The 15,402-nt window shown below is 39.1% G+C and overlaps 2 protein-coding genes and 1 pseudogene across 5 annotated transcripts in view; 2 read left to right on the top strand and 1 right to left on the bottom strand.

The window, feature by feature from the left end:
• RAD21L1 (RAD21 cohesin complex component like 1) overlaps nucleotides 1-15,402 on the top strand; it is a gene marked incomplete at both ends in the record, with an annotated part of 29,409 nt that overhangs the window by 12,879 nt on the left and 1,128 nt on the right. For 2 of the 3 annotated variants that reach the window (XM_081255614.1, XM_081255616.1), the window contains 5 exons: nucleotides 124-350; nucleotides 582-681; nucleotides 3,700-3,824; nucleotides 6,031-6,126; nucleotides 8,668-8,745. In XM_081255614.1, the coding sequence (XP_081111740.1) occupies nucleotides 124-350; nucleotides 582-681; nucleotides 3,700-3,824; nucleotides 6,031-6,126; nucleotides 8,668-8,745 (626 nt within the window). The remainder of the gene's footprint in view (nucleotides 1-123; nucleotides 351-581; nucleotides 682-3,699; nucleotides 3,825-6,030; nucleotides 6,127-8,667; nucleotides 8,746-15,402) is intronic. The other variant, XM_081255615.1, reaches the window with a different exon arrangement.
• Nucleotides 1,288-3,042, top strand: LOC308628559 (non-selective voltage-gated ion channel VDAC1-like). The gene has a single exon (XM_081255617.1). The coding sequence runs from the start codon at nucleotides 1,346-1,348 to the stop codon at nucleotides 2,195-2,197; it is 852 nt and encodes a 283-aa protein (XP_081111743.1). The 5' UTR covers nucleotides 1,288-1,345; the 3' UTR covers nucleotides 2,198-3,042.
• Nucleotides 14,206-14,383, bottom strand: LOC308628560 (small ribosomal subunit protein eS27-like; annotated as a pseudogene). Its single transcript has one exon. The product of its transcript is annotated as a small ribosomal subunit protein eS27-like (transcript).

Consider the following 15,402-nt stretch of genomic DNA (forward strand, 5'->3'; position numbering starts at 1 on the left):
TTTCTTCCCAAGTCAACTCTGTAGGTTGTATTGTGGTAGACATTTCTTAGATATGCAGTGCCTAGAATATCATTATACAAAGTTGTACAATCTATCACATTTGTATGTATTTATTATATTTAGACATTGCTGAAAAAAGAAAAGGCAAGAAGAGGAAACTGCTCATAGATCCAGTCAAGGAGATCAGTAGCAAAATTATGCATAGACAGCTTACTGCCTTTACGGACACACTCATGGTTTTGGAACTTGCACCTCCTACCCAAAGGTTGATGATGTGGAAGCAGAGGGGAGGAGCAGACACACTTCTGTCAACTGCTGCCCAGGATCTGACTCATGCTGAACTGAAAATGGTAATAGTTTCTATTCTTTTACATGGGTGCAATGTTTGGTGGTAAATAAATACATATTTATATTCATATATACAACGGAATTTAAACTTGTGAAAAAATACCCCCTTTTGAATTAATTTGCTGGATGTGTGTGCATGAATAATAGTTTTAACTTTTTAGCATATATGCTTGTATTTTGTTGAATTGCTTTACTTGTACAAAAGCGAGAAACAAAAATGTATATTTTTACAGTTGTTTACAAAATGCTTTGTGTCCTCTGGCTTTAAACATGGAAGAAAATTGATGCAGAAGGAGTCAGTAAGGGAAGAAATGAGAAGCGAAAACATAGTAGGTGAGACATCCTAATTCTGTTGGTGTTGAGGGGAATGTTGTAGAAACAAAAGTTTGATTTTACATTTCAAAATTAAGATGGGATCCAATTACATATTTCCAAGTATAAATGCTCTTAGAAGAGTACTTGAACTTAAAAGAAATTGTTAGATCAGCCTTGCATTCTTCTATGTGGATTAATTTTTGTCCAACAAACTACCTTAAAAAGATGAAGTAGGGCTTCCCTGGTGGTTCAGTGGTTGAGAATCTGCCTGCTAATGCAGGGGACATGGGTTCGAGCCCTGGTCTGGGAAGATCCCACATGCCGCGGAGCACCTAGACCCGTGAGCCACAACTACTGAGCCTGCGCATCTGGAGCCTGTGCTCCGCAGCAAGAGAGGCTGTGATAGTGAGAGGCCCACACACCGCGATGAAGAGTGGCCCCCGCTTGCCACAACTAGAGAAAGCCCTCACATAGAAACGAAGACCCAACACAGCCAAAAGTAAATAAATAAATTAAAAAAAAAGTAACAAATGTTCAAGTACAATTGGTGTCTTAAAAAAAAAGATACTATGCTGTCTCTCAAATAATATGTATTGAATAAAATTTTTTAAAAAAAGATGGTCCTCACGCTGCAGCCCCCGCCATAGCCGCCGCGGAGCCCACTGCCACCCCTTCTGAGAAGATGGCTGTGCCTCCCACGTATGCTGATCTTGGCAAATCTGCCAGGGATGTCTTTACCAAGGGCTATGGGTTTGGCTTAATAAAACTTGATTTGAAAACAAAATCTGAGAATGGACTGGAATTTACAAGCTCAGGTTCAGCCAACACCGAGACCACCAAAGTGACGGGCAGTCTGGAAACCAAGTACAGATGGACCGAATATGGTCTGACGTTTACGGAGAAATGGAACACTGACAACACACTAGGCACGGAGATTACTGTGGAAGATCAGCTTGCACATGGCCTGAAGCTGACCTTCGATTCATCCTTCTCACCAAACACTGGGAAAAAGAATGCTAAAATCAAGACAGGGTACAAGCGGGAACATATCAACCTGGGCTGTGACGTGGATTTCGACATTGCCGGGCCTTCCATCCGGGGTGCTCTGGTGCTGGGTTACGAGGGCTGGCTGGCTGGCTACCAGATGAATTTTGAGACTGCAAAGTCTCGAGTGACCCAGAGCAACTTTGCAGTTGGCTACAAGACTGATGAGTTCCAGCTTCACACTAATGTAAATGATGGGACAGAGTTTGGTGGCTCCATTTATCAGAAGGTGAATAAGAAGTTGGAGACTGCTGTTAATCTAGTCTGGACAGCGGGAAACAGTAACGCTCGCTTCGGAATAGCAGCCAAGTACCAGATCGACCCTGACGCCTGCTTCTCGGCTAAAGTGAACAACTCCAGCCTGATAGGGTTAGGATATACTCAGACCCTAAAGCCAGGTATCAAACTGACACTGTCAGCTCTGCTGGATGGCAAGAATGTCAACGCTGGTGGCCACAAACTTGGTCTAGGACTGGAGTTTCAAGCATAAATGGATACTGTACAATCGTTTAATTTTAAACTATTTTGCAGCATAGCTACCTTCAGAATTTAGTGTCCCTTTTAATGTTGTATGTCTGGGATGCAAGTATTGCTAAATATCATGTTAGACTTCCAGGTTAAAGATGATTCAGCTTTAGGGTGTTACCCTTTCAGAGGTACAGAAGAAACCCAATTCAAAAAAGGTCCTTTCAGCTGTAGACTTGAGGGGGAGCTTGCTGGCCCCTCTAGAGATGTCAGGTTTCTTTTTTACCTAGAAATGGCTGCAAGTGGAAGTTGATAATTTGCAGGCACTTTGTAAATTTGTATTGAGTAAATGAATGAAATTGTGACTTCCTGAGAATTGAACTTTGGTTTCCTACCCTGATTGAGGAGAGGCTGTTTGATGGTGTATACAAACTCATCTGAAAGGGACTTTTTTAGGCAGGGACTTTTTCCACCCCAATCCATCACCTCTTTTACACCAAAAGTAGTCTGCAGGGCGTGGTAGCTGTTTCTTTTGTGCCATTTTGGGGTGGAGAAGGTGGATGTGATGAAGCCAATAATTCAGGACTTAACTGTGTTTTTTCCCATGTTGTGTTTTTTTGCCCTTGCACCAGAGTATGAAATAGCTTCTAAGAGCTCCAGCTGCAAGCTGGGAAGAGTCTCTGTGACTGTAATCACATGGTGACAACACTCAGAATCTAAATTGAACTTCTGTTGTATTCTCGCCACTCAGTTTATTTTTTAGTTTAATGGGTACATTTTAGAGTCTTCCATTTTGTGTGGAATTAGTTCCTCCCCTTCAAATGCTGTAATTAACATCACTTAAAATAAAACTTGAATAAAATATTGAAACCTTAAAAAAAAAAAAAAAAAAGATGAAGTATATATACTATGTGGACTATTCTTAATCTCACTCTTTCCCACCTCCTCCACCTGCAAAGGCAGTACTCGCAAGCCTTCAACAAAGAGAATTTTATATCTCGTAGGATAATGTTTCACTTTAAGACAACTAACATGAAAAATCACTTAGTGATAAGAATAGCATTTAAACAATACAGTTAACCTGAGATATAAATATATCTATCCACCTAGAGGATACATGAAATTTTAATAATATTAATAATGAATTATTATTGTGACTATTATAAAGGAATAATAAAGCCAACTTATGTGGTGAGTGAACCTCTGCTTACTGAAGGCATTAAAATCTGCTGAGCAATATACTAAGATGGGCTTGGTATATGCATGTTGTCTTGTGAGTTAAATGTGTGGGAACGAGTGTGGAGGAGATAGGTGGTGGAACATGGGGAATAGAGGTGATAAAGAGGCAGATGAAGGAAAAGGGAAGATAAATATGTGAGACTTGGGGTGCTATAAGAAAGTTTGTGCACCCTTAAATTCTTGGATCCTAAGTTGTCTGTCAGAAGTTTTCTTTTGTAATAACCATATCCCAATTTTAAGTTTGAAAGATATTTTAGTGAAATCTTTTTTGCTTCCTTAATAATTCAGAGACCTCCATGATGGAAGAGCCAAATTCCCTGCAAGAGTTAAGTCAATCCAAAACTTGGAAGGAAGCGACTGATGGATCTAAGTGTAGCTCTTGTGAGGATACCAATAAAAATATTAACTCTGATGTAAGTTAACCAAAGGGAGTAATAAAAATATTATTATCTTCCTGTCACATACAGTGAAGGAACATTGATACTCTGGTATATCGTCTTATATTTATAGTTTATATTTCATCTTATGGTATTCTATAACTTCTTTAGTATGTAGCAGTACTACAGGGTAAAACATAATTTTCATCTGCAGAGCAGTATTTTCTAGAAGTTTAGGATAGTAAATCACAAGATAAGTAGTTTCATACTGAAATAGTATTTTGCATAGTACACTGAATAAATTATTATACCTGAATCTGGTTATATGCTGAGGTCTCACATTCAATATGTCATGGAATCCTTTAGAACTCTAGAAAATACACCTATGTTTTGCTTCTGATCATAAGTTCACCCTTCTTAACTCTAAAAATAATATGTGTTAGACCCACCAATTATCTTAGCCTTGAATCTGAAAGACTAAAAATCCATGACCCAAAATTTTTTTTTTAATTTTTACTTGAAGACATAATTTTTATTTGAAAAACAGTTATTAAAAAAATGTAGGGGCTTCCCTGGTGGCGCAGTGGTTGAGAGTCCGCCTGCCGATGCAGGGGACATGGGTTTGTGCCCCAGTCTGGGAAGATCCCGCATGCCGCGGAGCGGCTGGGCCCGTGAGCCATGGCCACTGAGCCTGCACGTCTGGAGCCTGTGCTCCGCAACGGGAGAGGCCACAGCAGTGAGAGGCCCGCGTACCGCAAAAAAAAAAAAATGTAGTTGGAAACAGTGTGCTGTAAAATATTTTCCCAATGTCACTTTATTGACTTGCACAAGTGTAAATATACCACACCAGATAAAAATAAACCAGTGCTTTTCTGGTTTGTTCCATCATCACTGAATTTTGATAACCACTCAGGGAATTGAGAGTCAATCCACATTGAAACTGAATGCCCTTGGAAGGAAAGACAATTTCATAATACATTAAAACAGAATGTGTTTTAATTTGATCATATACTGGATATTGAGATACTGGGTTGCCAGTACTACTCTCTTCCTTATTTGGATTCAGACATTTCTTAGAATGCACCTACTGAAATTATGATTAGGCAAATCTGTTTAGTTTATTATTTTTTGACTTAGTGACAAAATTTTGGTGCTTGCAGTGAAGGAAAGACTGTTGCACTACTTCTTTTGAACCTTTTACTCCTTTGCCCTATACTTATGCTTTAACCTTCAATTCCATTCTTATTCTGCTTCCAAAAATGTTGAACAGATATGAAATATAGTCAGTAATGGAAGCACAGTCAATTTAAATGGACAGAAAAATATTGATTCTGATAATCATTTTCAAATCTTTCCAAAATTTAAACCATTTTTTGTAAAATAACTGCACAATTGAGAGTATCTAAAATGTAGACTATTCATAGAAATTAAAAGGGAAAAAACATGATAGGGCTCCACAAACATGTATATTAAAGAATAAAATGCAACCTCATACTCATGAAAATTTTTAAAAGCTAAAATGAAAAATCAAGTAAGCTATGTTGTGGGAAGCTTCTCACTTAATCACAACCACAGATAACAGCTGGGGAATGAAGCTTGGAGACAGGCTGAAGATGAAAAAGGGGCCAAAAGCTTCCATAGCAATGAGAAAGGAGGGCGTTGGTGAATGGAGAACTTCTCTTTTTCCATCTTCCTTTATGTCTTCGCTCCCCTTCCAGAGGACACAGTTTTTCTTCCCTCTTGCTAGTGGCAGCTCCAGCAGCAGTGGCAAGAATCCTGTCATGGCTCTAGGTAGGGATATTAATATCCCTTCCACCATTCTCATTCCCTCTGCTTACAGTTCCTCTTCCTCTGCCACCTGGTTCTGGCATGAGAATAGAGGTAGGGGACTGGGGCAAAGACAAACTGCTTCAAAGAAAGTGGTCTCAGCTGTGCAGCAGCAGAGACTTTTGATATGACATCTGTAGTGTTGAGGGAAATAGGAAGGGAAAAGATAGGTAGCAAGGAGGGCAGAACATGCAAGTTCTTCATTGCGAGAAGCATAAAGAAAACAGGAATATTTAAGTCAGGGATTGCCTATTTGGGATATTTCAGAAATAATATCTTGAGAATGCAGGTAGTATTTTAAATTAGTTTTAGAAATGAACATCCATGTGATTAAAGCATTTAACAAAATGAGATTGTTCCTGTGATGACTACTACTACTGTGATAACTTACCTATATTTCCCTAATTTGCTTTAGCAGGGTATTGCTGAAATGGTATCTTCAGCTGCTGAGGAATCATCTTTAATGAATGCCATCTTAGCACAAGAAATTGAAAATTGTCCAATTGAATTGGTAAATAGATGTATAGTCTTAAGAACGTTATTTAAAACTTTGTTCCTAAATAGTTAACACCTTATTTACCTAAAAATTGTTTTTAGCTGTCATGTTACTCTCTAAAATTACAATTTAAATTTGTGTTCTTAACAAAGATGTGTATGAGTAGCTTGATAAAACATATTCAGAATTCCTTTGATCTTTTATTCTTTAACTTATTTTGAAACTTTAAGTAATTTTAAAGAAATGTATGGGATTTTTATGCTTATCAAAGGTAGTCATGGGTTTAAAATGTTGAGAATCATTGTTTTAAGTTATTCTTATAACATCTGTAAAGAAGCAGAGCTATATTATGGCTATGTCCTAGGGCATTTGAAATTTTATTTTATTTAAAGAAAAATGTATGGGCATTATTTCCCAAAACAATGACTCACGGTCTGTACCAAGACCTTGGCTGATATAGACCAAGGTCTGAGTCAAGACTTTTAGAGATCAGAAAAAGGGAATGGTCTGCACAGAGGACCACAAGTCAATAGCAAAGCCAGAGCTAACATGTGACTCACCTGACTCCATATAGATTACTGTCTTATTTCTCTTGTCCTTGTCCCATAGTGCTGAAGGCATTTTTTAAGATTGTAATGAATTTTAACAAAAGTTTCTTAGTTAAATAATATCAAAACACCTACTAATGTCTAATGTTAGTTTATTTTTAAATAAATTATCTTTACAATGAGTTCCAAGACTATTAAATTGTTTTTTCATATGACTGACTTCTCCGGATAATCTAGGACAGAAAAAATACATGAAATTTTTACCTGAAACACCCAAACAGCTGAGCCAGAAGAGAGCTGAGTCACTTTCACCTTTCTCTTTGCTTCTAGACACAGGTTATTTTCATACATGGTCAAGAAAACCACAACACAGCACAATTCAGCTGTTTTAATAATCCACGGGGCTTTCCACACAATGGACTCAGCTGTAGGGTGTCCAGATAGATCAAGTGGATAGATCAAGGCTTCAGCAAAATGCACAGGCTATTTTTTTCTGAGCCTTTTCCTGATTGGTTTAGTTGTGCAATATAGGTGAAGCTGCAGTCTCATGGATCTTTAACAAAGAGTTGGGCCATTGCTTTTTACATTTGAAAAATATATTTGTGTATTTAACAATAAAATAAACGTTAGTAATTGGGTGAACTAGTTTATCCCAGAATAAACCAGAAAGGAATAAACATAAATTTTACCTGGAGGAATTTAGAAAACTCTTCAGAATAAAATTGACCATGTTTTCAGATCACTATCTTTGGAATGTAAGAAAGGATGCTGTATAGGCAAAACCAGGAAGCCAGTACAGCTGGCAAGAATGGGGACTTGGCAGTCCCCTTAGCCTCAAAAGATTTAAAATATCATACAGGATATTCTGAAGCTCTCTGAAATCATCTCGGAGTTCATGAAATTGAATGCAATTGTAAGAAGTGTCTGGGCTCCAGAGGTATACACGAAAGCTTGACAAACAGTGGAGCTGTGATAAGGGTGACACAGAAGCTGTTAGGTTTCATGGTCAGAGATAGCATTGGGAAAATTATAAAGTAGGTCAGATCTGTGCCACTTGCCTCCCCCAACCCTCTATAGGCTTGCTTTTTTTTTTTTTTGCGTTAACGCGGGCCTCTCCCTGTTGTGGACTCTTCCGTTGTGGAGCACAGGCTCCGGACACGCAGGCTCAGTGGCCATGGCTCACGGGCCCAGCCATTCTGCGGCAAGTGGGATCTTCCCAGACCAGGGAACGAACCCGTGTCCCCTGCATCAGCAGGCAGACTCTCAACCACTGCGCCACCAGGGAAGCCCTGTAGGCTTGCTTTTTTATCAGACTCATCAGCACCTTTCCTATGCCCAGTTCTGTTCTCAACTTATAAGGTGTTAGTTGGTAAGGGCTTAGAATGAGTTCCTATGAAGGGATTTCAACTCTACAATTTTAAAATATTAAGGTGTTTCTGAAAGTGGCTAAAAACTGAAAAGATTGAATCTATTCAAATAACATGAAAGGCCGTGGGTTGATCTTTTTCGGACAAGGCATCCTTGAAATTCGTAAGATTCCTAACCCAATTGTACATACTAAACATCAGGTATTGCTACAGCTTTTATATCACCAGATAAATTCATATAAAGGCCTTTACAAGGTAGTTCTTCTATAGCTTTTTGTTTACTCCTGTCATCTGAGTTCAGATTGACCAGAGCTGGGACAGTCCTAGCCAAAAAGTGGTCATCTTTACTTTTAAAAGTAAGTGCACAATGCCTGGGATGCATCACCAATAGAGATGGCAGAATCTCCAACTCTGGAACCCCTTGTCAGAAGATAGCCTGGGAGTATAGATATAATCCTGTAAAGACTGAGCTATATTTGTATGTTAGTCTTATTCTCTCAATTATCAGACTATAAGCTCCTTATTTGGCAGGACCCAGTGTTACAGTTGTGTTTCTTGCGGCAGCTAACACTATGGTTGGCAAATAGTAAACATTCAGTAAAATCTGGTTAAATGAAATATTATATCAATTATTCAAACAGGAGTCATTGGGGAGTGAACAAAATATTGAGGTGGAGAGATGGAATCGAAGAATACTTCAGATGTTACATAGCTTGCGGGTAAGACTTAGTAGGGTTTGTCAACCCTATTTTTATTTTTAAAAATAAGTAAAATGTTGAATTCAACCTTCTAAATATTAATAAAAATAAAACAATTTTCATTGTGTTTTCGTTGAGGCCAAATTACACTAGAGTGAAATGATTTTTAAGCTATATACCCGAGGCTAAATGTGAGTTTGTTTTTAGTGCCTACATGTTCTAATCAATTCTTACCTATTTTCACGTCCCTAGACATCTATTCTATGTCCCATTCTTGTGTTTAGTAATCTGTCAACTAATTCTCAATGTGAAACTAAATTTATAACAGTTTAAGAATGAAACAGGGCTTCCCTGGTGGCGCAGTGGTTGAGAGTCCGCCTGCCGATGCAGGGGACATGGGTTTGAGCCCTGGTCCGGGAAGGTCCCACATGCCACGGAGCGGCTGGGCCCGTGAGCCATGGCCACTGAGCCTGCGCGTCCGGAGCCTGTGCTCCACAACGGGAGAGGCCACAACAGTGAGAGGCCCACGTACTGCAACAAAAAAAAGAATAAAACAGATAATTTTAAAATTTAACTTATATTTTTATCAAAATAATACATGTATATAATTTTGAAAGTTCAGTAGTACTATGCTTAAGGCCGAAAGGGAAACACACAAGTCTTTTGTCCCACCCCTCCTTATTCCTAACTTCTGCTTACCAGAGGAAACTATATAAAGTGTTTCTTTTAGTATTTATATCTATGTTTCTAATTACATGTTCTTACTGCTCTTTCCTAATATTTCAGCTTTATATTTTATCTGTTGACTTCTTTTAGAAGAAAATGAAAATTTAGCTTAGTTATATCTCCGCAACCCCAGTCTATTTTCAGCACAGTATTCAATGCTTACAATGTTGTAATTAGAATAGTCATGATGCAGGTTTGATTGTGACACAGAGCCAAAATGTCAGTGGCTTTAAAAGATAGAAGTTTATTTCTCTGTCAGGTAGAGTACTATCTGGTATGGCAGCTATGTTCACAAAGTTGTCAGAGGCCCAGGTTCCCTTTATCTCATTTTCTTTATTCTTGGGATCCAAAATGGCTAACTATTCACCATGTCTGCATTCCAATCAGCAGCAAAGTTTCCTTTAAGGGTACATCCCAGAAATTGTATGTATCACTTTTCACATTTAACTGACCAGCACTTAATCACCTTGCCACATCTAACTGGGAAATATAGTCCTTAACTGGCAACCATGGGACCAGCTAATAATTCTATTACTATGGAGGAAGAAGAGAATGGATATTAAGGGACAACCATCAGTTGCCACCACTATGTAAAAATTAGTTTAAATTGAGGCTTCATAAGCATAATTACATTTCTTGTCAACTTTATGGGTTTTTTATTTTGGCGTTAATCTTTACCTCATTTTTCCCATTTGCTTAGTATCGATATACCCATCCTTAATTCTTTTCCAAAACTCTCTGACAATAAAATAAAACCCCTTTTAGTATGGTCAAATACATCAATTGATTCATCAGTTCCTTTTTTTTTTCTTGAAAATATCCTTCCCAGAGCTCATCCTCCTCTTGTTCTAATCTAGACGAGTTGCTCTCTAGGTCTGCTCCACAGTTTTTGTCTTGGGACATTCCTTTACCATAACATGAGAATTCCTTTGTCTCTTTCCTATGTTAGTTCCTCTATTTTTGGTGCTTTGATCTTTATCTTGAATTTTTTTGGTGGTTAACATCCTCTCATAATTTCCTGAGACAAAGAGTGCATAGGAGGTCAACTAATCTATGACAAAGGAGGCAAGGATATACAGTGGAGAAAAGACAGTCTCTTCAATAAGTGCTGCTGGGAAAACTGGACAGCTACATGTAGAAGAATGAGATCAGAACACTCCCTAACACCATATACAAGAATAAACTCCAGGGCTTCCCTGGTGGCGCAGTGGTTGAGAGTCCGCCTGCCGATGCAGGGGAAATGGGTTCGTGCCCCTGTCTGGGAAGATCCCACATGCCGCGGAGCGGCTGGGCCCGTGAGCCATGGCCACTGGGCCTGTGCGTCCGGAGCCTGTGCTCCGCAACGGGAGAGGCCACAACAGTGAGAGGCCCACATACCACAAAAAAAAAAAAAAGAATAAACTCCAAATGGATTAAAGACTTAAATGTAAGACCGGACGCTATAAAACTCTTAGAGGAAAACATAGGAAGAACACTCTTTGACATAAATCACAGCAAGATCTTTTTTGACCCACCTCCTAGAGTAATGGAAATAAAAACAAAAATAAACAAATGGTACCTAATGAAACTTCAAAGCTTTTGCACAGCAAAGGAAACTATAAATAAGACGAAAAGGCAACCTTCCGAATGGGAGAAAATATTTGCAAATGAATCAATGGACAAAGGATTAATTTCCAAGATATATAAACAGCCCCTGCAGCTCAATATTAAAAAAACAAACAAACCAATCCAAAAATAGGCAGAAGACCTAAGTAGACATTTCTCCAAAGACATACAGATGGCCAAGAAACACATGAAAAGCTGCTCAACATCACTAATTATTAGAGAAATGCATATCAAAACTACAATGAGGTATCACCTCACACTGGTTAGAATGGGCATCATCAGAAAATTTACAAACAACAAATGCTGGAGAGGGTGTGGAGGAAAGGGAACCCTTATGCACTGTGGGTGGGAATGTAAATTGATAGAGCCACTATGGAGAACAGTATGGAGGTTCCTTAAAAAACTAAAAATAGAAATACCATGTGACCCAGAAATCCCAATACTGGGCATATATCCAGAGAAAACCATAATTCGAAAAGACACATGCATCCCAATGTTCACTGCAGCACTATTTACAATAGCCAGATCATAGAAGCAACCTAAATACCCATTGACAGACGAATGGATAAGGAAGATGTGGTACATATATACCATGGAATATTACTCAGCCATAAAAAGGAACGAAATTTGGTCATTTGTACAGACGTGGATGGACCTAGAGACTGTCATACAGAGTGAAGTAAGTGAGAAAGAGAAAAACAAATATCGTATATTAACACATATATGTGGAACCTAGAAAACTGGTACAGATGAACCAGTTTGCAGGGCAGAAATAGAGACACAGATGTAGAGAACAAAGATGGACACCAAGGGGGAAAGTGGTGGGGGGGCGGGGGGCGGGTGGTGGTATGAATTGGGAGATTGGGATTGACATGTATACACTAATATGTATAAAATAGATAACAAGAACCTGCTGTATAAAAAATAAATTAATTTAATTTAATTTTTAAAAAAAGAGGGCTTCCCTGGTGGCGCAGTGGTTAAGAATCCGCCTGCCAATTCAGGGGACACAGGTTCGAGCCCTGGTCCAGGAAGATCCCACATGCCATGGAGCAAGGAAGTCCATGCGCCGCAACTACTAAGCCTGCGTGCCACAACTACTGAAGCCTGCGCGCCTAGTGCCCATGCTCTGCAACAAGAGAAGCCACCACAGTGAGAAGCCCGCGCACCACAACAAAGAGTAGCCCCCGCTCACCTCAACTAGAGAAAGCCCACGCGCAGCAATGAAGACCCAACACAGCCATAAATAAAAATTTAATTAATTAATTAATTAATTAATTAATTTTTTTAAAAAGAGTTCATAAGAGATAGAGACCCTACATACAAGTCTGAAAATGTCTTTATTTTACCTTTAACTTTATTGGATGTATCTGAACATAGTTTGAAAATAATACCTCTCAGATCTTGAAGGCTTTGTAACATTTCTAGGCATCTGTGTTGTTATTGAAAAGTCAGATGCTGCTTGGTTGGTGGTCTTTTGTAGGTGACCTTTATTTTCTCTCTGGAAGCTTTTAGATCTTTTCTTTATCCCCAGTGGCCTGAAATTTCATGATGATGTGCTCTGGTATGGGTCTTTTTCATTTATTGTGCTAAACATGTAATAGATTCTTTATTCTGAGAGTTCATGTTCTTGCATTGGAAATTGTTTTGTATTTCTTGGATTTCCTCCTTGTTAATCTAGTCTCTTTTTCTGCACTACCTATGGGTCAGATGTTGGATCTTCTGGGGTTTTTTTTTTTCTGCGGTACGCGGGCCTCTCACTGTTGCGGCTTCTCCTGTTGCGGAGCACAGGCTCCGGACGTGCAGGCTCAGAGGCTATGGCTCACGGGCCTAGCTGCTCCACGGCATGTGGGATCTTCCCAGACCGGAGCACGAACCCATGTCCCCTGCATCGGCAGGCAGACTCTCAACCACTGCGCCACCAGGGAAGCCCGCACCTTTACTTTTTAAAAAATCTTTTACCCCCTGTGTTAATTTTGTCTTTTTATTTTTCTGCTCTCTAAGAGATTTCTTCAACTTCATCTTTATTGCTTTTTGTTTGTTTGTTTTCCAAGACTTTTTTCTTAGTTATTAATTATTCTTTTATTTTATAGCATCCTAATCTTTTTATTTATTTATTTTAACAGCTTTATTGAGGTATGATTAACACAACTATAAACTGTACCTATTTAAGATATACAGTTAGATAAATTTTGATGTATGTATATAGCTGTGAAACTATCACCAAAATCAAGACAGTGAACATATCTACAGCCTCCAGAAGTTTCCTTGTGTCTCTTGATAATCCCTTGTCTCATCTCTCCCACTTGTCCCCCTCCCCCATCCCCAAACAACCACTGATGCTTTCTCTCAATATCATCCTAATCATTTTTTGTGGATGCAGTATCTTCTCTTAATTTTCAGGGGCTATAGTTTTCTTCAGTTGCCTGTATTGTGTATTGTCTGCTTCCTTAGTGATTCTCTTGAATGCATTCTTTTCTGCTCTAGAATGTTAGAAATTTTATCCAAATGTCTGTTAGATCTCTTTTTTTTTTTTTAAAGAGTGAGACACCAAAAAGCTGATTGGAGGTTAGATAAACATGGATGGGGCTTGTAGACTTGTGGTCTTTATAGTGAGATAATTGGGTGGTGCCCCCCCAATACACACACACACAAATGTCATTATCTATAGGATTTTTTTCCTTGGAATGTTCACTTTCCCAGCTTAATCTTCAGATCTACTGCCTAGGAGATATACCATGGTTCAGGAACCAAAGGGAGTAAGGGAGAGGCTGCAGTCTCACTGTTTAGACATTAGAATTTCCCCTATTCCCCCAGTCTGTAACACTTCCCCTCCACCATTCACAGTGCCTGTTATTCCAAGTCTAGAGCCTCACTGGTTGATATCTCCAGAAAGACAACTTCCTGCTTCCTGCTAGGTATGGGAGTAGTGGTCTGGTCTTCAGGTTCTGTGAGGTGCTGGAGTAGACCTGAGGATCTAACTGTTCCCAAGTAGCCTTTTAAGGGACTCTCATGTTTTTAGCTTCACCACTCATTTCCAGCTTATGACATACTGCTACCTACAATTCCTGAGCTTTTCCTAGGTTTTGCTTCACTTTGGGGTTTTGTTTTCTGTTTTATTCAAGTGTGTTTATAGGGATGGTATCCCTCTCATCTTGATTCAGGATGCTTTTAGTGCTGCTTCTGTCTGAAGGAGCATCCTTCTGTAAGCCTTGCTCTTATTCCTGTAGGTTGGCAAGAACAAGGAGCAACCAACACACAAAACTACTGTTTGTGCATGGTTAGAGATGGTAGTGATTTTATGGCATCCTGGGTATTTCATAACCATGGAGTAGGAATTGGGGCTCTGGACCAGGTGCTTCTTCTCATGTTTCCTCTTCTCTTTTGGAGAGGGATGAAGGAGATCCTTTGCAAGAGGCACGTACTCACGGGGAGGCTGTCACTGCTGGAAATGCTTTTTTTTTTTTTTTTTTTTTTACAGTTTTCATGTTTTATTGTACTTAAATTTCACCATTAAATACTGAGCAGAAGTACATGCTGGCCTTATGTCCAGATTTTTGAAATGTAAAGATAAACGGACGGATGGCCTTAAGGATGTGATATATTAGACATTGTAGAATATATTAAATAATTAGAGAATCTGGGGGTAGTAACATTCTGTCTATATACATTTACACAATTAGTGGCACAAGTAAACTCTATAGGGACAGGAAGACAGATGTAAAGCTTTGGGTTGCAGTTAGAGGAAAAGCCCATTCAGGACTGAACTGAGAGGTCCTTGCTTGCTGAGAGAATCTCCCCTTGACTTCAGACTTTAGACAAACTAAGTAGTTTTTTGGGTCAGTATACAAAAACCACTGAATTGTACAAAACCCCTATTAGTCATGAGAAGCAGTAGCAACAAGATAGATTAAGGAATTGGCTCAAGCCAATTCAGATTGTAGGGTCTGGCCAGTCAGAAGTGAGCAGGGCTAGCTGGAGGCTGAAAATCCAATTGGATGTTGCAGTTCAAGTCTGGGATCTATAGATTAGAACAGCCAGCAAGAAACTCAGTCTAGAGGCAGAATGGTTAGTGCATTCCTCAAAAATCCTTTTTCTCCAAATAAGTTCCTAAAAGACTTTCCTCAAACAGGGTCAAATTTCTGTATCTCAAGTTGGCTTGCTTTTTGCTGGCTTTCCTCTCTGCTGGCATGTAGGGTTCGGCTTTCTCTAAGTCTGATAGTCTTCCACTTTGTATTTCTCTCCTTCCTTTATTCCTTTACCTTCATTTTAGAGGAGTTTCTGGAGGAAACAGAATAATCCTCTCAGGATGTTTTTCAAAAGGATTCTTGGAATTGAGAAGGCTGT

Source organism: Mesoplodon bidens (genome assembly GCF_964165515.1).
Source record: "Mesoplodon bidens genome assembly, chromosome: 15".
NCBI lineage: Eukaryota > Metazoa > Chordata > Mammalia > Artiodactyla > Ziphiidae > Mesoplodon > Mesoplodon bidens.

What these genes read in the sequence shown, in the direction of transcription:
- LOC308628559 (XM_081255617.1), top strand. Translation starts at nt 1,346, where the DNA reads ATGGCTGTGCCTCCCACGTATGCTGATCTTGGCAAATCTGCCAGGGAT.